General features: G+C 43.7%; 1 protein-coding gene across 1 annotated transcript in view; it reads left to right on the forward strand.

Moving 5' to 3' along the window:
* The window catches only part of CUX2 (cut like homeobox 2), a 739,268-nt gene that overhangs the window by 456,282 nt on the left and 259,390 nt on the right, over nucleotides 1–23,596 (forward strand). The window contains exon 4 of the mRNA XM_069754866.1: nucleotides 20,601–20,679. Within this exon, the coding sequence (XP_069610967.1) occupies nucleotides 20,601–20,679 (79 nt within the window). The remainder of the gene's footprint in view (nucleotides 1–20,600; nucleotides 20,680–23,596) is intronic.

A 23,596-nucleotide genomic window follows, 5' to 3' on the forward strand; every position in this document is an offset into this window, starting at 1 on the left:
CTCCACACAGACGCACTCGCCGGGCCCGGCGGCTGACAATGACGTCAGACGCCGGCTACACCGGCGAGTGCGCACTGCAGCCCTATTCAGCTGCCAGCCTCAGACTGACTGGCGGCTGTTAACTATTGAAGTGCGGGCGTGGGCCCGCACGTCAATAGTGTGCCGCAGCGCCTGCAGGGGGGGCCCGGTGAGCAGATGAGATGGGGCCCGATGCGGGTCCCCTCTGCTCACCGGGCCCCATACGCCAGTCATGGCTGTAATGCCCTGATGGCGGCCCTGATTAGGGGCTCTGAAAACGCAATGTGACGGCTGCAGACCATTCCATCTAAGTCTGCATTCCAAATGGCGCTCTTTCCCTTCCGAGCCCTCCCATGCACCCAAACGGTGGTTCCCCCCACATATGGGGTATCAGCATACTCAGGACAAATTGGATAACAACTTTTGGCGTCCAATTTCTCCTGTTACCATCGGGAAAATACAAAACTGGGGGCTAAAAAATAATTTTTGTGGGAAATTTTTTTTTATTTTTACGGCTCTGCATTATAAACTTCTGTGAAGCCCTTGGTGGGTCAAAGTGCTCACCACACATCCAGATAAGTTCCTTATGGGGTCTACTTTCCAAAATGTTGTCTCTTGTGGGGGGTTTTAATGTTTAGGCACATCAGTGGCTCTCCAAACGCAACATGGCATCCAATCTCAATTCCTGTCAATTTTGCATTGAAAAGTCAAATTGCCCTCCTTCGCTTCCGAGCTCTGTCATGCGCCCAAACTGTGGTTTACCCCCACATATGGGGTATCAGCGTACTCAGGACAAATTGTACAACAACTTTTGGGGTCCATTTTCTCCTGTTACCCTTGGTAAAATAAAACAAATTGGAGCTGAAGTAAATTTTTTGTGAAAAAAAGTTAAATGTTCATTTTTATTTAAACATTCCAAAAAATGCTGTGAAACACCTGAAGGGTTAATAAACTTCTTGAATGTGGTTTTGAGCACCTTTAGAGGTGCAGTTTTTAGAATGGTGTCACACTTGGGTATTTTCTATCATATAAACCCCTCAAAATGACTTCAAATGAGATGTGGTCCCTAAAAAAAAATGGTGTTGTAAAAATGAGAAATTGCTGGTCAACTTTTAACCCTTATAACTCCCAAACAAAAAAAAATTTTGGTTCCAAAATTGTACTGATATAAAGTAGACATGTTAGAAATGTTACTTATTTTGTATGACATATCTCTGTGATTTAATTGCATAAAAATTCAAAGTTGGAAAATTGCGAAATTTTCTAAATTTTCGCCAAATTTCCATTTTTTTCACAAATAAACCCAGGTAATATCAAATAAATTTTACCACTATCATGAAGTACAATATGTCATGAGAAAACATTGCCAGAATCACAAGGATCCGTTGAAGCGTTCCAGAGTTATAACCTCATAAAGGGACAGTGGTCAGAGTTGTAAAAATTGGCCTGGTCATTGACGTGCAAACCACCCTTGGGGGTAAAGGGGTTAATAGGTTACAGGGGTACACAGGCAGCATTGGTGTGGTCAGTGGAGGACAATTGGAAGGAGTGTCTGAGTTAGTTAGTATGCCAAAATAATAAAGTAAATGTAAATGTAGGACAGGGCCCCTGAATATTTTTACTAGCATCAGACATGTCAACAAATTGGTATTGGCAGTGCCATTGAAGGATTTAGCCGTACAGACTAAACAGTGGTGGAGTGGTGAGAGATAATTTTGCAAGTGGTAGAGCACTGTTTGAGCTGGGGGAGGAACACTCTCTCGTGGGCGGCGGTACTAGCCCAGGGCCCCTCATGTTACGACGGTGTGTCTGACGTTGGGTGCGCACCACCACCGCCACCACCACCGCCAGAGACAGTTCATTGTACTATGAGGGACCCTGTGCCAGTGCTGTCGCCCAAAAGTGGGCACATCCACCTCTTCAGCCAAACGGCACTCGCACGGGTGCTTGCGCCAAGTGGTGACCACGGCCCCATGGGGGGAGTCAGCCCATTTAGGGAGGTGTAAAAATGGCATATGCTGGACATACAGCAGCTGCAAATGGAGAAATTGGAGCAGTCAGTAAGACCAGTCCAAAAGCATGACCTTTTTACAGGAAAGCTAGGTGTCAGCAGGGAAAAGTGGGCAAAGAAATTAGAAATCCATGATTGGTTCATTTTAATGAAGGTTACATCATCAACATTTTCGGTAGCCAGACGACTCCTTTTTTCGGTCAGTATTGACCCAGCAGCACTGAATACTCTTTCTGATAGCACACTAGTTGCTGGGCAAGCAAGCTCCCGCAATGCATATTCTGCCAATTCAGGCCAGGTGTCTATTTTGGATGCCCAGTAATCAAATAGGAATGACTTGTGAGGGAGAACATCGATAAGGGAGGAAAAATAGTTGGTAACCATACTGGACAAATGTTGTCTCCTGTCACTTTGAATTGATGCTGCAGTACCTGTCGTGTCTCCGGTCATTGCGAAATCACTCCACAACCTGGTCATAAAACCCCTCTGTCCAACGCCACTTCTGATTTGTGCACCTCTAACACCTCTGCCATGTTGCCCCCTGCAGCTCATGTGAGAACCATCACCGCCGCTGTGTGCTGGGAATGCCTGAACCAAACGGTCTACAAGAGTTGCTTGTTTGGTAGCAAATATTTGCTCAAGGTTCTCATGTGGCATGATATTTTGCAATTTCCCTTTATAGCGTGGATCCAGGAGGCAGGCCAACCAGTAATCGTCATCGGTCATCATTTTGATAATGCGGGGGTCCCTTTTTAGGATACGCAAGGCATAATCCGCCATGTGGGCCAATGTTCCAGGTGTCAGTTCACTGCTTGTGCTGGGTTGAGGAGCACTTTCTGGCAAATCAACATCACTTGTCTCCCTCAAAAACCCTGTACCTGACCTTGCAACGCCACCAGTTTCTATTGCCCCCTGAGAAGCTTCCTCCTCCCATAAATATTCAACCCCATCATCCTCCTCGTCCTCCTCCTCTTCGTCAGCCACCTCGTCTAGGAGACTTCCCTGAGCAGACAGTGGCTGACTGTCATCCAACTGCCTGTCCGTATATGTGTATCCTCCCACAAATACATAACAGCACGCCTCTGTTCGCACAGCCTCTGAAGCATGTGCAGTGTGGAGTTCCACTTTGTTGCAACGTCGATTATTAGGTGGTGCTGGGGAAGATTCAAATATCGCTGATGGTTCTGCATACGGCTGGAGTGTACAGGCAAATGGCGGATGTGCGAGCAAAGTCTTCGCACCTTCAGGAGCAGGGTGGGTAACCCCGGATAACTTTTCAGGAAGCACTGCACCACCAGGTTCAAGGTGTGAGCCAGGCAAGGAATGTGTTTCAGTTGTGAAAGGGCTATAGCAGCCATAAAATTCCTTCCGTTATCACTGACTACCTTGCCTGCCTCAAGATGTACACTGCCCAGCCATGACTTAGTTTCTTGCTGCAAGAAGTCGGACAGAACTTCCGCGGTGTGTCTGTTGTTGCCCAAACACTTCATTTCCAACACAGCCTGTTGACGCTTCCCACAAGCTGTTCCATAATGGGACACCACGGTTGCAACACTGGCAGCTGCGGATGGGACGAGCTTTCGATTAGGAGGAGGAGGGGCAAATGCCTACAGCCAACTGTTTCCTAGACCGTGGGCTAGGCAGAACTGCCACTATGGCTGTCCCCTGTGTACCCTGCATCCACCACATTAACCCAGTGCGCCGTGATAGACACGTAATGTCCCTGGCCATGCCTACTGGTCCATGCATCTGTTGTGAGGTGCACCTTTCTACTGACTGATTGCCTGAGTGCATGGACAATGTGGTCTTTTACATGCTGGTGGAGGGCTGGGATGGCTTTTCTCGCAATGAAGTGTCGACTCGGTAGGTCATAGCGTGGTACTGCGTAGGCCATCAGGGCTTTGAAAGCTTCGCTTTCAACCAACCGGTAGGGCATCATCTCTAACGAGACTAATCTAGCAATGTGGGCATTCAAACCCTGTGTATGCGGATGAGAGGATGAGTTCATCCTTTTCCTAAGGAGAGTCTCTTTTAGGGTGAGCTGGACTGGAGAGCTGCATATGGTGGAACTAGCGGGGGTGGTGGTGGACATGGCAGACTGAGAGAGGGTTGGTGATGGTATTCTTGCTGTTGGCCTACATACAGTGTTTCCTACCAAGAACCTGGTGATTCCCTAACTGCTTTGGCCTTGTGATGATAACTCCACATTTGCTGCAGGTGGTGTTGTAAACGGTGGGCTTACAGTGAGAGAAGGAATGTAGCGTTGCAGACTAGTTTCATTGTGAGTGGGTGCAACAACTTTACGGGACGTTTGGTAGTTAGTCCAGGCTTGCAAGTGCATGGTGGTTAAATGTCTACGCATGCAACTTGTATTTACATTTTTGACATTCTGACCTCTGCTAAAGGTCCTTGAGCATTTCTTACAGATCACTTTGCACCAATCATTCGGATCTTGGTTAAAAAATTGCCAGACTTCACTCTTCCTACTATCGAATACCTTTTCAGGCATTGCACACTAAGCTACTGTAACTGGATGGCCACGCTGTCCTACAACTGTTTTTGGTCAGATACGGGCCTGGCAGATGAAAGTTGTTGTGATGTTGATGCCTGCTGCGGCTCCTCCTCCTCAGCTTCAGAGCTACTGCCAGCGGCACCCTGTTCCCCCAATGCTGCCAATCGGGGTCAACAACTGGGTCATCTATCACCTCCTCTTCTATGTCCTGTGCACCTTCCTCTGTGTCACCGTGTAAGCCGGTGCTATAGCGTTCGGGACGGGGCACCATAGTCTCATGAGGGTCAGATTCTGGCTCAGTACACTGCGAGGGCAATGTTGTGATCTGAGTTAATGGAACAGCATAATAATTTAGCTGTGGCTGTGCATCTCTGCACTCCATGTCCGATTCATCTTGTAATGGGCATGGCCTGTTAACAATTTCCCTTTCTAACCCAGGCACGGTATGTGTAAAGAGCTCCATGAAGTAACCTGTTGTGTCGCCTGACGCATCCTTCTCTGTTGTTCTGGGTGAAGGACACAAGGAAGCGACTTGTTCCTGACCGGGAACATCCACTGACGCCGCGCTGCTTTTAAATTTTGCACTTTCTGAAGAGGAAGCGAAAGAGCTAGTGGCAGAGTCAGCAAGGAAAGCCAAAACTTGTTCCTGCTGCTCCGGCTTTAAAAGTGGTTTTCCTACTCCCAGAAAAGGGAGCGTTCGAGGCCTTGTGTAGCCAGACGATGACGCTGTCTCAACAACTCGAGCCTTATGTGCTATATTGCTTTTCCCACGACCACCTGATGCTCCACCACCACTACCATCATTACCAGCTGGCAATGAGCGCCCACGGCCACTAACTCTTCCACCAGACTTCCTCATTCTTGGAAAAATGTAACCAAACTAACAAACGTTATATGGTACTGTAAAACCAGTTAGAAGGTGTACGTAAACTTGTTGTGAGTTTAAATCTCCCTTTATAGGTGTGTGAGACTGCTGGGAAAATCAGGCCCACTGTATTACACTACACAGTTTAAATGGCAGAAAGTGGATGACAGATATGCCACAAACAGGAGTGACGCAGATGCACTCAGTGGCAATATAAATCTCCCTTTTTTATGTGTGCTAGAATGCAGGAAAAAATCAGGCCCACTGTATTACACTACACAGTTTGAGTGGCAGAAAGTGGATGACAGATATGCCACAAACAGGACTAACGCAGGTGCACTCAGTGGCAATATAAATCTCCCTTTTTTATGTGTGGGAGAATGCAGGAAAAAATCAGGCCCACTTTATTACACTACACAGTTTGAGTGGCAGAAAGTGGTTGGCAGATATATCAAAAAATACAAGGGCTGTAGTAGAATTTCAATCTCCCTACAATGATCAAAGGACAACTATGGCAGCAATAAAAAGGACTGCTGCACACAAGAGTGTGGACAAAGAAACAGAACTGTGCAGAAAAGAAGGAGCAACAGGATTTTTGCTTTGAAAAAAGCAGTTGGTTTGCACAGCGGCGTACAAACAGCAATGCAGCTATCAGGGAGCCTTATAAGCTACAGAGCTGATGCACAGAAATCTAGCCTCCACTGTCCCTGCAAAGAAAAGGTGATGTTGGACAGTGGAAATCGCTACAGCACAAGCGGTTTGGTGGTTAAGCTTTCCTCCCTAACAATATCCCTGCTTCAGACGAAGCTACAGCAATCTCTCCCTATGCTCAGATCGAAGAAGTAAGATGGCAGTCGGAGTGCACACCCCTTTATAGCCCCTGTGACGCCGCAGAAAGCAAGCCAATCACTGTAATGCCCTTCTCTAAGATGGTGGGGACTGAGACCTATGTCATCACGCTGCCCAACACTGCGTCCACCTTCATTGGCTGAGAAATGGTGCTGAACGCGTCATATGAAATGACTTTGGTGCGAAGATCGCGTACCGCATGGCCGATCCCACATTGGGATCGGGTCGAGTTTCATGAAACCCGACTTTGCCGAAAGTCGGCGACTTATGAAATTGACCGATCCGTTTTGCTCAACCCTACTTGTCAGTGCAAAGCATGAAATTTGGTTTTGTTGATGGAGAGGCCTTTTACAGTTAATGTTTCATGGCCTATAAGTTTCCTTAGACCAACTTAGGGCTTTCCACCAGGAGAAATTTTACCCCTTAGACCACCTGTGTAATACTATTGTAGGAACTCGAGGATTCTGATTGTGTGGGGAAATGAACAGACAGAGACGGGTTTATTCAGTGCAAATAGTGTATTTGTACAACAGTAATAACACCCAAAGCAATATACTGATAACCCACATTGACCTGCAATGAAACAAGTCCTTGAAACATATACAACAAAACGGCAGAGTTCTTAAGATAGAGTCCTCAGCAAGGTGATCAAAAGGTGAGAGTGACAGGTGACATGGTGCAGATCCAAAACACTGTCGGTGCAGAAAGGGTCAAATCCAGAGATAAAGTAAACATAGGGAAGTCCAGATCAAGTCCACAGGTTAATCCCAGGTATAGCATGAACACGGATAAGTCCAGAAACTAGTTCACAAGTTGATCCCAGATGTGGCATAAACACGGGTAAGTCCAGAAACAGGTTCACATTAAAGTATTATACTGGTGTTGTTTCCAACAGCTCCCACAGGGGTGAGTAAATGAAGGATTAAGTAGCAACACGCAGTCCAGAAACACAGTCCAGAAACATAGTTCAAAAAACACAGTTCTTACCAGAAGGAGTGAACTAAGGGTTAAGTTCCAAAGTCAACAGACTAATGTTAACATAGAGAGTGTAGCTTACATATGCAGAGAATGTCCAGAGCCAGGGGTAGAGGCACACTCAGAACAAGCAGCTGAGCTGAAGGGGAACAGAAGTAGAATACTCCAGCAAGGAAGCTGACACCTGAACCAGGTTTTAAACAAACAAACAAACAAACAAACAAACAGGAATAAGGGCATAAAAAAACAGCAAACTCCATCTTAACAAAGGGCAAGATCATTCATAAGGTGATTTGAAAAACCCGGAATACTGACAACCTGTCAGAGACCTCTCATCCAGCCAAACCAGATCTCCTGCTTTGCACTGATTAGGGGCAAACACCCCAGAACACATTTGCAAATGGAGTTTTTGGTTTGTCTTTTTAAGCTAAGTCATGTAGCAATGCCCTTTAAACGGTCAATATTAACTCTTAGGATTGATACTTCCAATCAGTTCCTGACTTCTTTCTCTCTTAAGAGGTAACTTGCACAGTTTTATGGGCTACAAACTTTGATTTCCCTTAATGTGTCAACAGGGCATTTCAACATTTGCATCCTTGAAGAATAGCCAAAAGCCTTAGGCTTTGTGCATATGTTGAGTAAATACAGTCGGTATGGAAAGTATTCTGACCCCTTTACATTTTTCACTCTTTGTTTCATTGCAGCCATTTGGTAAATTCAATAAAGTTAATTTTTTTCTCATTAATGTACACTCTGCACCCCATATTGACTAAAAAAACAGAAATGTAGTAATTTTTTGCAAATTTATTGAAAAATAAAAAACTGAAATATCACATGGTCATAAATGTTCAGACCCTTTGCTCAGTATTGAGTAGACCCTTTTGAGCTAGTACAGCCATGAGTATTCTTGGGAATGATGCAACAAGTTTTTCACATCTGGATTTGGGGATCCTCTGCCATTCTTCTTTGCAGATCCTCTCCAGTTCCATCAGGTTGGATGGTGAATGTTGGTGGACAGCCATTTTCAGGTCTCTGCTCAATTGGGTTTAGGTCAGGGCTCTGGCTGGGCCAGTCAAGAATGGTCACAGAGTTGTTTTGAAGCCACTCCTTTGTTATTTTAGGTGTGTGCTTAGGGTCATTGCTTGTTGGGAGGTGAACGATCGGCCAAGTCTGAGGTCTAGAGCGCTCTGGAAGAGGTTTTCATCCAGGATATCTCTGTACTTGGCCGCATTCATGTTTCCTTCAATGACAACCAGTCATCCTGTCCCTGCAGCTGAAAAACACCCCTGGTTTTCTCCACAAATACCGCTTAGAATTATCATCAAAAAGGTCTCTCTTCATCTCATCAGACCAGAGAATCTTATTTCTCATAGTTTGGGAGTCCTTCATGTGTTTTTTAGCAAACTATGTGGGCTTTCATATGTCTTACACTGAGGAAAGGATTCCATCAGGCCACTCTGCCATAAAGGCCCGACTGGTGGAGGGCTTAAGTGATAGTTGACTTTGTGGATCTTTCTCCGAACTCCATACTGCATCTCTGGAGCTTAGCCACAGTGATCTTGGGGTTCTCCCACAATTGCTCAGTTTGGCTGGACGGCCAGGTCTAGGAAGACTTCTGGCGGTCCCAAACTTCTTCCATTTAAGGATTATGGAGGCCACTGTGCTCTTAGGAACCTTGAGTACTGCAGAAATTCTGTTGTATCCTTGGCCAGATCTGTGCCTTGCCACAATTCTGTCTCTGAGCTCCTTGGCCAGTTCCTTTGACCTCATTATTCTCATTTGGTCTGCCATGCACTGTGAGCTGTGAGGTCTTATATAGACACGTGTGTGCCTTTCCAAATCAAGTCCTATCAGTTTAATTAAGCACAGCTGGACTCCAGTGAAGGAGTAGAACCATCTCAACGAGGTTCACAAGGAAATGGAAAGCATGTGATTTAAATATGAGTGTCTGAGCAAAGGGTCTGAATACTTATGACCATGTGATATTTCAGTTTTCTTTTTTATTAAATTTGCAAACATTTCTACATTTCTGTTTTTTTCAGTCAAGATGGGGTGCAGAATGTACATAATGAGAAAAAGAAGAACTTTTTTCAATTTACCAAATGGCTACAATGAAACAAAGAGTGAAAAATTTTAAGGGGTTTGAATACTTTCCGTACCCACTGTAGATGGAGAAAGTTCAGCACAATTTTTGCATCTCTCAGCAGGATAAATGCAGCTGCAAAAATGCTCATTTTTATGCTTTATTTGTGTGTTTTGCCTGCGTTTTTTGACTGATTTGAGTGAGGTCAATGGTGAAAACAGCTGGGAAAAAATGCACAGAGAATTGATATGCTGCAGATTATTTTCTGCACCAAATCTGCAAGTCAAAAATACTCAGTGTGTTAATGACATGTCAGGTTTCTTATTCACTTTGCTGGAATCAGGATTGCTTCAGGTTTTGCTAGCATATTGGCATGGCAAAAATGCACCTAACCTGCAACGTGTGCGCAAGCCCTTACTCTGACTCAGATGAAGTCTTAAAGGGCCACTGTCACCCCCCTCCAGTCGTTATAAACTAAAAGAGCCACCTTGTGCAGCAGTAATGCTGCATTCTAACAAATATGCACAGCAAGCACACAGTCTCTACATCATAGTTTACGGCTTTGAAACATGGTTACTAAACACGCCGAACCTCTGTGTTCAGTTATGCCATACAGTTCACTAATGTCCCTGGAGCACAACAGGCACCAACATACGACATTATGGTTGCAGCAACTAAACACGCTGGTCCTCCTTTCACCAGTTGCCGTGGGTTACCACACAGTTCATAGAAACAATAAGGACCAACAGTCTATGGAGGTACCTTACGGGAGCTCCTGCTCCACCTGCTGACTCCTTGTCAGTCCTCTGGGAAAGCTGCCCACGGGGATCACCAACTTGCCTGGGTGGCACACCTTAGTTAGTCCAGACCCACCGAAGGACGGTAGCTTCCCCAGTTTCACTGTGCGCTGCTCAGGGATCCAGTCCTACTCCCAGGACCTCCCACACTATGCGCTGCTCAGGGATCCGTTCCTACTCCCAGGACCTCCCAACACCAGCATGTGCTTTTCAGGAAGCCTACTCCCAGGTCTTCCAACACAGGAACATACACAGGGACCATGTGACCTACACCCTGGTCACATTATATACCCTTAAACCACTCCCCTGGATGGGAGTGTGGGTGTGTGTGGATAGTTTGTCCCGCTTATCTCACATAACTAGCCCTGGCAAACCTCCCATGACTATTATACAACACTAAATACTTGTGGGATTATAGGTCCCAGAACACCACATAGCTTCAGGCTGGCAGCGCAGAGCCCCCTCCTCTGCGACACATATATCGGCCATTCACCACAATGCCAGACTTTGTCACATCATCACATACATGCATGCAACTGCCATGCACTCTCAGAGCCTCAATACGCCTCTGTGCGCATACTGGGGAGACCATGCAGCGCCCCACTACCTGTTACAGGGGTCACTGCATCACAATATTAATACTCTATATGTTCTACTTAAAGTAAGATAAATTAGTCCCTTAGCATTCACATTCATGTTGTAGAGTTCCTTCTTGTATTTCATGATTGAAAAGTCTGCAAGCTCTCAATATTCATGCATGTAGAGAAAGGTAAGTGCACAGCAACTCATGGTAATTTAGTTCATATATGAAGCTGGTCATAGACTGCGCTTTATTCTAAAGTTGCTTTTAATTTACCTAGAGTTGAGTGGGACAAATTATGTAGTCTAGATTTAGTCACTAGACTAAGACAGGTCAATACTTTTCAGTATGAGGTCTGCTCTTTGTACCAACTGAGTCAAAGCCAAAGATCCCATGAGACTCCCCCACATCTACCATAACAGTAATGGCTATAGAAATTTCATCTTCATATATGACTAGGCCGCTATTCCATTCTGTCCTGTGATATAGTTTACAAGTTTCTGTCTCCTCCATATATCTCCAAACTATTCTCCTGTTACCTTCCAACACTTAATCTCTGGTCCTCTCAAGACCTTCTCTCCTCCACACTTATATGCTCCTCACTGAATCGCCTCCTAGACTTCTTCTGAGCATCCCCCATACTCTGGAATTCTTTGCCGCAATGCGTCAATTATCCGACAATTTTGAAACTTTCAGACGGAACTTGAAAATGCATCTCTTCAGGAAAGCTTCCAGCCTGGAATAACCCTGCTGCCATCTCACCACCACCTGAGCTGTCGCAACCCCCCACCTAATATCTCCTTTACAATTATCTGGTAGACTGCAAGTCCGAAAAGGCAGGGTCCACTCCCCTCTGTACCAGGCTGGTATTTACTGTATTTTATATGTTACCCCTTCTCATGTACAGCACCATGGAATCACATGGAATCAGTAGTGCTCTAAAAATAAATATGGTAGTAATAATAATAATAATAAAAATAAAAAAGTTTTTTTATCTAACCTCTTAGTGACCAGGCCAAATGTTTCAAATTTGACTAAAGTCACTTTATGCTGTAATAACTCTTTAATGTTTCTGAATATCCCAGTGATTTTGAGAATTGTTTATTCGTGACATATTGTACTTTATGTTAATGGTAAATTTATTCTACTATATTTTGCATTTATTTATAAAAATATCAGAAATTTTACAAAAATTTCATAAACTTACCAATTTTCAAACTTTGTATGATTATTTTATAATTTACCTCATGTCTGCTTTATATCAGCACATTTGCAAAATGTTCTTTTATTTTGCTAGGATGTTATCAGGTATATAAATGTAGCTGCAATTTTTCATTTTTTCAAAGACATTTAGAAAACATATTTTTAAGGGTTTGAAGTGAGTGTGGTGGATCTATATATTGGAAAACCCCAAAAAGTGGTACTATTTTAAAACCAGCACCCTTCTACATATTCAAAACTGTTAGAAGGTAGTTTATTAACCCTTCAGGTGCTTTTCATTAATTAATGCAAAGTGGCATAACTGTAGTGAAAAAGTTTAATTTTACCACCTAAATGTTCTAACTCTAAAGGTACTGTCACACTAGACGATATCGCTAGCGATCTGTGACGTTGCAGCGTCCTCGCTAGCGATATCGTCCAGTGTGACAGGCAGCAGCGATCAGGCCCCTGCTGGGAGATCGCTGGTCGGGGAAGAAAGTCCAGAACTTTATTTCGTCGCTGGACTCCCCGTAGACATCGCTGAATCGGCGTGTGTGACACCGATTCAGCGATGTCTTCACTGGTAACCAGGGTAAACATCGGGTAACTAAGCGCAGGGCCGCGCTTAGTAACCCGATGTTTACCCTGGTTACCAGCGTAAAAAAACAAACAGTACATACTTACATTCAGCTGTCTGTCCCTTGCCGTCTGGTTCCTGCACTGACTGCTGGCCGTAAAGTGAAAGCAGAGCACAGCCACAGCGGTGAGTCACCGCTGTGTGACTCACCGCTGTGCTGTGCTTTCACTTTCACTTTACGGCCAGCAGTCAGTGCAGGAACCAGACGGCAAGGGACAGACAGCTGAATGTAAGTATGTACTGTTTGTTTTTTTACGCTGGTAACCAGGGTAAACATTGGGTTACTAAGCGCGGCCCTGCGCTTAGTTACCCGATGTTTACCCTGGTTACCGGGGACCTCGGGATAGTTGGTCGCTGGAGAGCTGTCTGTGTGACAGCTCTCCAGCGACCAAACAGCGACGCTGCAGCGATCCGGATCGTTATCGGTATCGCTGCAGCGTCGCTAAGTGTGACGGTACCTTAAGGCCGGTGTTTGGTTGCAAATCTCCACGGCAACCATCAGGACCACACAATCATGATTTCAGGTTGACAAAGGGGTTAAAGAGGGAGCCTCCGCACTGTGATAAACATCTAAAGGCCTTGTCACTATTGACAGCAGCATCTAATGGTTTAAATGGCCATGGTCGGTGCCAGCACTGATGGTGGGTGGTGCAGCAGGGTATCAGCTATAGTGTACAGCTGACAGCTGCTGCATTTTCACCCATCGGGGGATGCTATTGTCTTATATATGAGGTCACTAAATAGATGTATTGATGGTCAAGGGGCTAACCTGTATGAGGCTCAACTCATCTAAGCCTTTTACCAAATACACAAGCTACAGGTAAACTAAAACTATGAAGAGGCAGTCTCCCCACTTTTCTAAGAACAGTGAGACATACAACCCCCTATGAAGTGTAAATGTAGATAATACATATAGAAAATCAGAGTAGCAATGTGTTCCACTCTATATGGGCAAACCTCATGATCCAGGTTATATGTATATCCTCACCTGATAAGTCCATAAAAAGTGAAGGAAGGCAGCACTCCAAAATTACAATTGTAAAGAGTGAGGACTTTATTGGCCCAAAGCATTAGGCTAATATAATCATCACTTTTTATCATTATTTTGTATGGATATAGTGCAGCGGAGTGGGTACAGTGTGACAGGCAGTGACCACAGGGAAAGTTCACAGCAAAACGTGTTTAATGTCAACAACTCACTCAGGTGTACAGCACTCAGTATCCTCCGGATCGCAGCCGGAAAACGAGACAGTCCATAAATGCGTCCGGTTGCTGAGGGCGACTGCACCACCGTATCACGCTGCGGGGTGCCAGGAGTTCATTCTGCTGGCTCTGTGTTACTCTCACACAGGCTGAGCTTTTGCAGAGCCGACTGCTCTGCTCGCTGCAAAACTCCACTCTCACTGACACACCCAACTCTCTGCTGCAAGGGTATTTACAATAACCTGTGGACGTAGGCCACATGGAAAACCTGGCGCTGGGGAGGAAACAGACCAACCCCACTACCTTCCTGTAGTTTGTTTCAAAAATACAAGCCCATGACAGGGTGGTCTAATGGTTGCCCACAAGTTGTCATTTGTGGCCCCTTTTGTTAGCCTAAGCTGCTTGTTGAACATCTAGAAATATGAAGACTGTATCTTCTGGAGATAACACACTCTTTATCTATAAAAGGGAGTATTGTAAAGCAATGTGTCTCTTCATGAGCTCATTCATTTGATCCAGTTGCATTATGATGCTGTCTAGCCATAAAGAGTCTCCGATAACATGCAATTACTCCTGTTAACTACATTGCTTGAGTAAGTGAATTTGGGATGGAGTGTCTGCTAAACGTTGTTACATCAACAACCCTTTCATTGCCCTAACTGTTTGATGTTCTCATAGCAGAAGCTTAGCCTCTTCCTCCCTACTCCATGGCGTCTATTAGTCTGAGCTGCCAATGATCTAACCTCTCACTCTGGCTATTGTCTGTGTGAGTGTGGAGTTTGCCCCTCCGCACATCTCCTGCTTTCTTGGAAACCTTGTGCCAGATCTGCACACTAACAAATTAATTAAATTCTTTATGATTATATTTAGTGACCTTCCTTCCAGATGGAAAGTGGCTGTCTCAGAGCATAAATAGACCAAGGGAGTTGGAATACTCATATCGGAGTTGGGGCAGACAGCTTATCAACACGATCTACAATCAATAGCGCTGAAGTCAGCCGTCACTTTAAGGCTAGATAAAACAGGATAGCCGATCATAAGTGCTGTTTATATCCTTCTGCAGGAAACCATTTCAAGTGAAACAAATTTTCTGTGTCTGAATATAATGGCCATGTGTTCTGCTACCTCTATATAACATCAATTATTGAGAATTGTCTGGGAAGTGTGCTGTTTGCCAGGGGCTGTATTTGTGAACTGATCATTACCTAGACATGGCTTTTACATGACTTGTTATATGACTGGCTCCATCTAGAGTTGTGTTCATAAGTTTACATACCCCTAGCAGAATTTTTTCCTTTTTTCAAAATATGGCTTATAGAGCAGAACACCATTTTCTAACTTAGGAACATTGGTCAGGTAAACGTATTCATCATAACAGAATTGTGTCAATCCTTTAGAAATCCTTATAATAATTATGCCTATAGCCCATATTTGTCAGCTTTTGAAGTAGACATCTCTAATGTTGAGCTCAACCAAAATTTTTCATATCCACACCCTTTCATGTAAGACTCGCCTCATTCCCTCCCGGTTCCCTGAAAGTGCAGTTGAATGCATTATGCTCTTGGTATCAAGTACCAGCAACTTGATCTAGAAACTTCTCGTCAAGAGGAATGAGCATGCTTAATGGGGTTGAAGGTGACTTTAACATTCATAGCCTATCCTAAGGATACATCTGATCGTTGGAAGTGTGATTGCCGGCAACCTTGTTCCCGCTACTGGGGGCGAAAAGAACTGCTCAGTTCCGGAACTTCAGAGCTCCATCAATGGAAAAGTGGCCGCGACCGGGTACTGCACAGCCACCTCCTATTGATTTGAATAAGAAGCAGGTATGCAGGACGCAGGCGCGGCCACTATAGAGTTGAAACAGTTCAACTCTATAGCTGTGCAGTTCAGCAAGTGAGCAGTTCAGGCTGCCGCCGACATTGGGAACAGCTGATAGTACACACAATACTATATTGATGGATGACCTAGCTTAAAAAAGAAAGCAGTGGGGAAAAATAAGGGCAAAAAACTCTCCACTTTTGCCCAGGTAACAGGTCCACTTTAACCAGTAGTTTGGTGTGCAGGTTAATATGAATTTGGGAACTTCTTGACTTTGAAGAATGGATCATGCATGCATTTGTAATAATTGATGGAAATATATTGTAAAAAGGTGCATAAAAGCTATTGCAACCCTTTAGAAACATGGCCCATTTTAGTCCTCCTGGACACGGAAGTTGTTTTCATCCTTCCATCGATGTAGCAGCGTGAGGGTTTATTTTTTGGCAAGTCAAAATATAATTTCCAATGGCGCACTATTTAAATGACTTTTTTTTAGGGGGGCATACCTTCATTATTTAAATAATGTGTCTGTCTTACTCTGTGGATTGTTATAACTGAGCATAGTTTATTTTATAATGTTTTAGTACTTTGGGACAATAATACAATGTTTTATGGAAATAAAAATGTTTGCCAAGAATAGTATGGTGGGGTACTATTCAGCTAACAAGGGGAACCTCTTCTAGCGGAACAGACGACCACCTATGCCTTTCTATACAGACAGGGTTACTTGACCAATGAAAGGGACATTAGGAATAAAAACAAACATTACAATTGGGGAACATGCTATGAAATAAATAATCTATGCAGTTGCATAATACCCAGTACATTGCCTTCTTCATATTTTTTCATTTAGAACGGATGGAGAACTTGCAGACGTTGGATTTAGTTATGATTTTTTTTTTTTTTACTATTTTGATATTATGTGTTATAGGCGTTAACATGTTTAAATATATTGACCATGTTGTCCATTTGTTAATTTAAGCCCTGTCAAATAGACTGATTATATTATTGTGTAATGGAATATTTATTGTATCCTTATTCTTTGATACAGACTAATTATATTTCTTTGTTGGTGCCACTATAAATCAATTCTTTCTCCTGTCTATGTATTTATTTCTTTTTAATAATCTGTATTTTATACTTTTTTATGGGAGCTACTTCAAGTGAATTTGTACATAAATCTTTGCTGACAGCTATTTTTTCAATTGATATAATTACTGTAATGTTTTTATAAGTTTAACTTCAATATTATCTGCTTAGATAGTTGTTCTGTAAAAGTACCCATCCTGCCATGCGGTAGATGTTTCATTAAAAATGATAATAATGATGTTGAAGATGACTTCAAGTTCACACAAATCTCAGCACATTATCTAGTTTAGAATAAAGATTTGGGCATTTATAATCATACTGAATTTGAGATACATATCTTCTTCATGTTTATTGTATGCTTCAGACACATTTTACTAAATATTTGAGCACAATTTAAGAAAATAATATTATCCCAGGATAATGAGAGAGGTAAGACAAATAAGCACTTAAAAATAATCATCTTTATTGAAACAATTAAAAAGTAATACAAAACTAAAGCTATTTGCATAGAGCACCTCAAAAAAGGGGAGCACATGACATAAATTTTTGCAGATCCAAGATAGAGCTTTAACCCCTTTACCCCCAAGGGTGGTTTGCACGTCAATGACCAGGCCAATTTTTACAATTCTGACCACTGTCCCTTTATGAGGTTATAACTCTGGAACGCTTCAACGGATCCTGGTGATTCTGTCACTGCTTTCTCGTGACATATTGTACTTCATGATAGTGGTAAAATTTATTTGATATTACCTGCCTTTATTTGTGAAAAAAACGGAAATTTGGCGAAAATTTTGAAAATTTTGCAATTTTCCAACTTTGAATTTTTATGCAATTAAATCACAGAGATATGTCATACAAAATAAGTAACATTTCTAACATGTCTACTTTATATCAGTACAATTTTGGAACCAAATTTTTTTTTTGTTAGGGAGTTATAAGGGTTAAAAGTTGACCAGCAATTTCTCATTTTTACAACACCATTTTTTTTAGGGACCACATCTCATTTGAAGTCATTTTGAGGGGTCTATATGGTAGAAAATACCCAAGTGCGACACCATTCTAAAAACTACACCCCTCAAGGTGCTCAAAACCACATTCAAGAAGTTTATTAACCCTTCAGGTGTTTCACAGGAATTTTTGGAATGTTTAAATAAAAATGAACATTTAACTTTTTTTCACAAAAAAATTACTTCAGCTCCAATATGTTTTATTTTACCAAGCATAACAGGAGAAAATGGACCCCAAAAGTTGTTGCACAATTTGTCCTGAGTACGCCGATACCCCATATGTGGGGGTAAACCACTGTTTGGGCGCTCTGTGTCGGAAGCAAAGGAGGGCAATTTGACTTTTCAATGCAAAATTGACAGAAATTGAGATGGGACGCCATGTTGCGTTTGGCGAGCCACTGATGTGCCTAAACATTTAAACCCCCTACAAGTGACACCATTTTGGTGACATTTTTTAATCGCTTTTTATTCCGATTTTTGTGAGGCAGAATGACCAAAAACCAGCTATTCATGAATTTCTTTTGGGGGAGGCGTTTATACCGTTCCACGTTTGGTAAAATTGATAAAGCAGTTTTATTCTTTGGGTCACTACGATTACAGCAATACCTCATTTATATCATTTTTTTATGTTTTGGCGCTTTTGTACGATAAAAACTATTTTATAGAAAAAATAATTATTTTTGCATCGCTTTATTCTGAGGACTATAACTTTTTTATCTTTTTGCTTATGATGCTGTTTGGCGGCTCATTTTTTGCAGGACAAGATGACGTTTTCAGTGGTACCATGGTTATTTATATCTGTCTTTTTGATCGCGTGTTATTCCACTTTTTGTTTGGTTGTATGAGAATAAAGCGTTGTTTTTTGCATGGTTTTTTTTTTTTTTTTTTACGGCGTTCACTGAAGGGGGTTAACTAGTGATATAGTTTTATGGGTGGGGTTGTTACTGACGCGGCGATACTAAATATGTGTACTTTTATTGTTTTTTTTTATTTAGATAAAGAAATGTATTTATAGGAACAATATTTTTTTTGGGGGGGGGGAATTTTTTTAGAATTTTTTAATTTTTTTTTACACATTGGAATATTTTTTTTTACACTATAACAATGCCCCAGGGGGATGGCATCATGTTATAGTGTAAGATCGCTGATCTGACACTTTGCTGTGCACTGTGTCAGATCAGCGATCTGACATGCACAGCTTCAGGCTTCAGAGTGCCTGCTCTGAGTAGGCGCTGTGAAGCCACCTCCCTCCCTGCAGGACCTGGATGCCACGGCCATCTTGGATCCAGGCCTGCAAGGAGAAGGAGGAGGTAAGAGACCCTCGCAGCAACGCGATCACATCGCATTGCTGCGGGGGTCTCAGGGAAGTACGCAGGGAGCCCCCTCCCTGCGCGATGCTTCCCTATACCGACTGTTTTGAATTCTGTTGTCTAACTCCCTCCTGTGGTCGTGAATGGTACTTCGGCGAGTTCTGTCCATGGACTCCCTCTGGTGGCTGTGAGTGAAGCTGCTGCTTCTGAGGTTCCTTACACAGGTGATGTGGTTTATCCTTTGGTTGGCTGCTCTATTTAACTCCACTCAGATCGTTACTCCATGCCAGCTGTCAATGTTCCTGCATTGGTTCAGTTCGCTCTTGGATCTTTCTGGTGATCTGTCTTCTCCAGCTGAAGCTAAGTTCCTGATAGTTATTATTTGTTCATTGTTTCCTTGTCCAGCTGGTTATCATGATTTTGTCTTGCTAGCCTTTTCCTTTGGGGAATTTCTCTGAGGCAAGGTAGGCTTTATTTTCTATCTCTAGGGCTAGCTAGCTCTTAGGCTGTGAAGAGGCGTCTAGGGAGAGTCAGGAACGCTCCACGGCTATTTCTAGTTGTGTGATAGGATTAGGGCTTGCGGTCAGCAGAGCTCCCACATCCCAGAGCTTGTCCTGTGTGAGTTTAACTATCAGGTCGTGCCGGGTGCTCCTAACCACCAGGTCCATAACAACCGCTGGCACACCGCGATCATGTTTGATCACGGTGTGCCGGGGGTTAATGTGTCGGGGACGTTCCATGATTGCTCCTGGCACATAGCGCCGGATGTCAGCTGCGATAGGCAGCTGACACCCGGCCGCGATCGGCCACGCTCACCCCGTGAGCGCAGCCGATCGCTATGATGTGCTATCCCGTCGAGGGTCAGATAGGCCCAGGTCACCTCGACGGGATAGTACGTCCAAGGTCAGAAAGGGGTGAAAGGGAATCTGTCACCACATTTGACCTATCCAAACTATTAATATGGGCATACAGATTATAGACTGTCGAGGAGAGTGATACCTGTATGCCTCATATCAGATGCCTTGTTGTGGATAAATCATCTTTTATTACTTTATATAAATGACCTCTTCCAGACTTTGGGGAAGACGCTGCCTGGAAGATAACTCTGCCTCCAGAGATTGAAGGGGGAGTTACCAGGGTGAGGCAAGTAATTTATAAAGAACAGGAGAAATGAAATTCGTCTTGCAAACACATTTTTGCTTTTCTCTGACCTCTGCTATATTGCCCCAATATTGAAGCCCTGTCTGCCTGTGAGCTGGAAGCTGAGAGGAATCGGCAGATGTGTCAGGTATAATCACACAGCTCTGCAGTGAAAGCAGAGATCACACATAGCTCTGCAGAGAGTGGCCATCACACTGGTAACTCCCCTTCATGTAAAATAGTCTCTGGGGGCAGAGCTATCTTCCAGGCAGCATCCATCCCATAGCCCAGAAGAGATAATTTATATAAAGTCATAAAAGATTATTTCTCAACAATGCATCTGATATGAGGCATACAGGTATGACTTTTTTTCAGCAGCTTATAATCTGTATGTAGTTTTCACTAAAATGTATACCTTACACCTTGTAAAGATGTGTTGAACTTGCAATAATGTTCTACAATGTTCTGTATGTAATCTGTCTTCTCCTTTGACTTCTCACCAGGTTGTAGCTCTTAGTAAAAGAAGCAAAGAAGCAGAGGCCGCCTTCCTAAGTGTATACAAGCAGCTCATTGAAGCACCGGGTAATTTTCCTTTCTTTTCTCATTCCTATTTTTTCTTTCGCGTTTGAGGATATGACTTACAGTTCTGTCATTAAAAGCTATTGAAATCTGAGCTCTACAATTCTAGTTCTCTAATGTACTTGCAAAAGTTGATCATAAATATTTTCTTTAGACTATTAACTACTTGAGAAAGAGTAATTACAGAGAAATCCCATAAATATCAAATCTAAAAGTCTCATTATCATTCGGAAATCCAGAAAATAAAACCAAGGGAATCAAAGCAATACAATAGAATGATGGCTAGACAACTAAAGGCAACCTGTTAGCAAGTTTTTCCTTCACAAATTGCTACAACCAAATTATATGTATCTTAATGTTCATCGCTACAAGTATATATTACCACATTAGCATACCTTAGTTTTATACAAGTCCTGATCTGAATACCAATATGTGTCGATTGGCCCAATAGGTCTCCAAATTGTGATCGGCACAACCCCTCAATGTCCTCAATTCCTGCCCCTCTGCCTTTTATTGACTGAGCTGAGATCTCGATACCATCTATGGCAAAATGAAAGAAAATTTGCTTACTTTACCCAAGTTTGGATGCTGCTTCTCTACCCAGCTTATCTCCATACCATCTGTCAGAGATGTCCATCAAATGCAGACAGGAGTAAAACCTTAAAGGGGTTGACCACGTTATTTTTATTTTAACACGTGTCAGGAGCACAATTTTGTGACGCATACTAAGGTGTCTTATTTGTTCTCTTCCATCACTTGTTAGTGCAGCTTTCCTCATAGACTACACAACATTCCTGTCACAATGTGTCACGGGGGTATTGGGTAGACTAAACCTGATTACCCGGGCCCCTGCGATATCCCTCAGACTAGGGAAAACCCTGTCTGTTCCTCTCCCAGAATTTACACTGATGGTGTGCTTGTCTGGGCCGCCAGGCCTGACCCTGACTCCTGTTTCAGCCCTATGCTGAAACTTCCACTTGCCACCCAGTAATAAGACCACACACCAACCTACACAGAAAGTACAGACAGGGAAAACTAAAAATGCACCACGCCACAGACACACAGGAAAACACTATAATGTGCACAGGGCAAAAATAAACACAAATATAGGAAGGAGAAATATGACAAAGGATAATATACCACCAGATACAATACTTCAACTGCTAGACCACCTCTCCAGACCGAGATCACCAGGCACAAGACACAAGCTATAATCAGCGACGCCCAAAGTCCAGAATGACTATTTAAAGGCCACGGGCGTGACCCAGCCTCCAACCAGATTACCAGCCAGATTAACCCTGGAAAACCTGGATAAAATCTAGCCGGCGCCACTGAGCGTATAGTGGACAAATGTGGAATTACCGCTTTCTGTCGGACGCCCTAGTGTGAACAGCCATGACAGTACCCCGCCTTCTACGAGGGACCCCAGGGCCCTCACGACTTATAGGACCCGGCTTGTCTGGATGGCGGCGGTGAAACATACTGACCAGCCGGTCCGCATGTATGTCCGAAGCTGGTACCCAAGACCTCTCCTCTGGCCCATAACCACGCCAGTGTACCAGGTACTGTAATGTGCGGCACACTATACAAGAGTCAACCACTTTGGAGACTTCAAACTCCAAATTGCTATCCACCAAGACTGGAGGTGGCATCGGCGCCGTGTCCATGGAACCCACCACCTTCTTTAACAGAGATCTGTGAAACACGTTGTGTATTTTATATACCGTAGGAAGCTCCAATCGGTAGGCTACTGGGTTAATGATGGCGGCGATCCTAAATGGACCAATATACCTTGGACCCAATTTCAGGGATGGTACTTTGAGCTTTATGTTTTTTGTGGACAACCACACCCAATCACCCACACTCAGGTCCAGACCTGGCACACGTCTACTGTCAGCCACTCGTTTATACCTAGCACCCACGCTCAGCAAGCGCTGTTTCACTCTCCTCCAAACAGATGACAGTTGTGCTCCTAGCTTGTCCTCCTCAGGAATGCCAGCAGAGCCACCCTGACGCAGAGTACAAAATTGAGGATGGTACCCATAAACACGATCCTGGCGGTGATTGTTAATGGCAAACTCAGCCAAAGGAATGAACGTCGACCATTCCTCCTGGTTGTTAGAAACAAAGCAGCGTAAGTACTGCTCCAAATTCTGGTTCATACGCTCGGTCTAACCATTTGACTGAGGATGCCGAAGAATGCGACAACTTGATCCCCAGCCATGAGCAAAAAGCTTTCAAAAACTTTGCCACAAACTGAGTACCCCTATCAGACACTATGTCAGACGGGACCCCGTGAAGTCTGACCACCTCCTGCACAAAAACCTGAGCCAGAGTCTTTGCGTTAGGCAACGAAGGCAAGGACACAAAGTGCGACATCTTTGAGAACCGATCAACAACCACCAAGATGACCATGTTCCCAGCAGAGGAAGGTAGGTCTGTAATAAAATCCATGGAGATCTCCGTCCATGGCCTACTGGGTACCCCTAGAGGATGTAATGAGCCAGCAGGACGGGAGCGAGGCATCTTAGCCCTAGCACACGTGGTACATGCTGATACGTATGAGACCATGTCCTGTCGGATTTTGGGCCACCAAACCGACACGACACCAACTCCCCTAACCCCTGGATGGCCAGCCAGAACAGCATCATGATGCTCTCTCAACACCTTTAGGCAAAGATGGAGCGGTACAAATCATTTGTTAACGGGAAGCTCTGGTGGTACTTCCTCCTGAGCCTCGGCAATCTCCGCCTCAACCTCTGCCGTGAGAGCCGAGACCACTACACCCTTTTGGAGGATGGGTAACGGATCTTCCCGAGGTTCTCCCCCCCGGAAAACACCTGGATAAAGCATCTGCCTTAGTGTTCTTAGACCCTGGACGGTACGTGACAAAAAAGTTGAAACGCCTGAAAATAAAATG

Source organism: Ranitomeya imitator, chromosome 1, assembly GCF_032444005.1.
Source record: "Ranitomeya imitator isolate aRanImi1 chromosome 1, aRanImi1.pri, whole genome shotgun sequence".
NCBI lineage: Eukaryota > Metazoa > Chordata > Amphibia > Anura > Dendrobatidae > Ranitomeya > Ranitomeya imitator.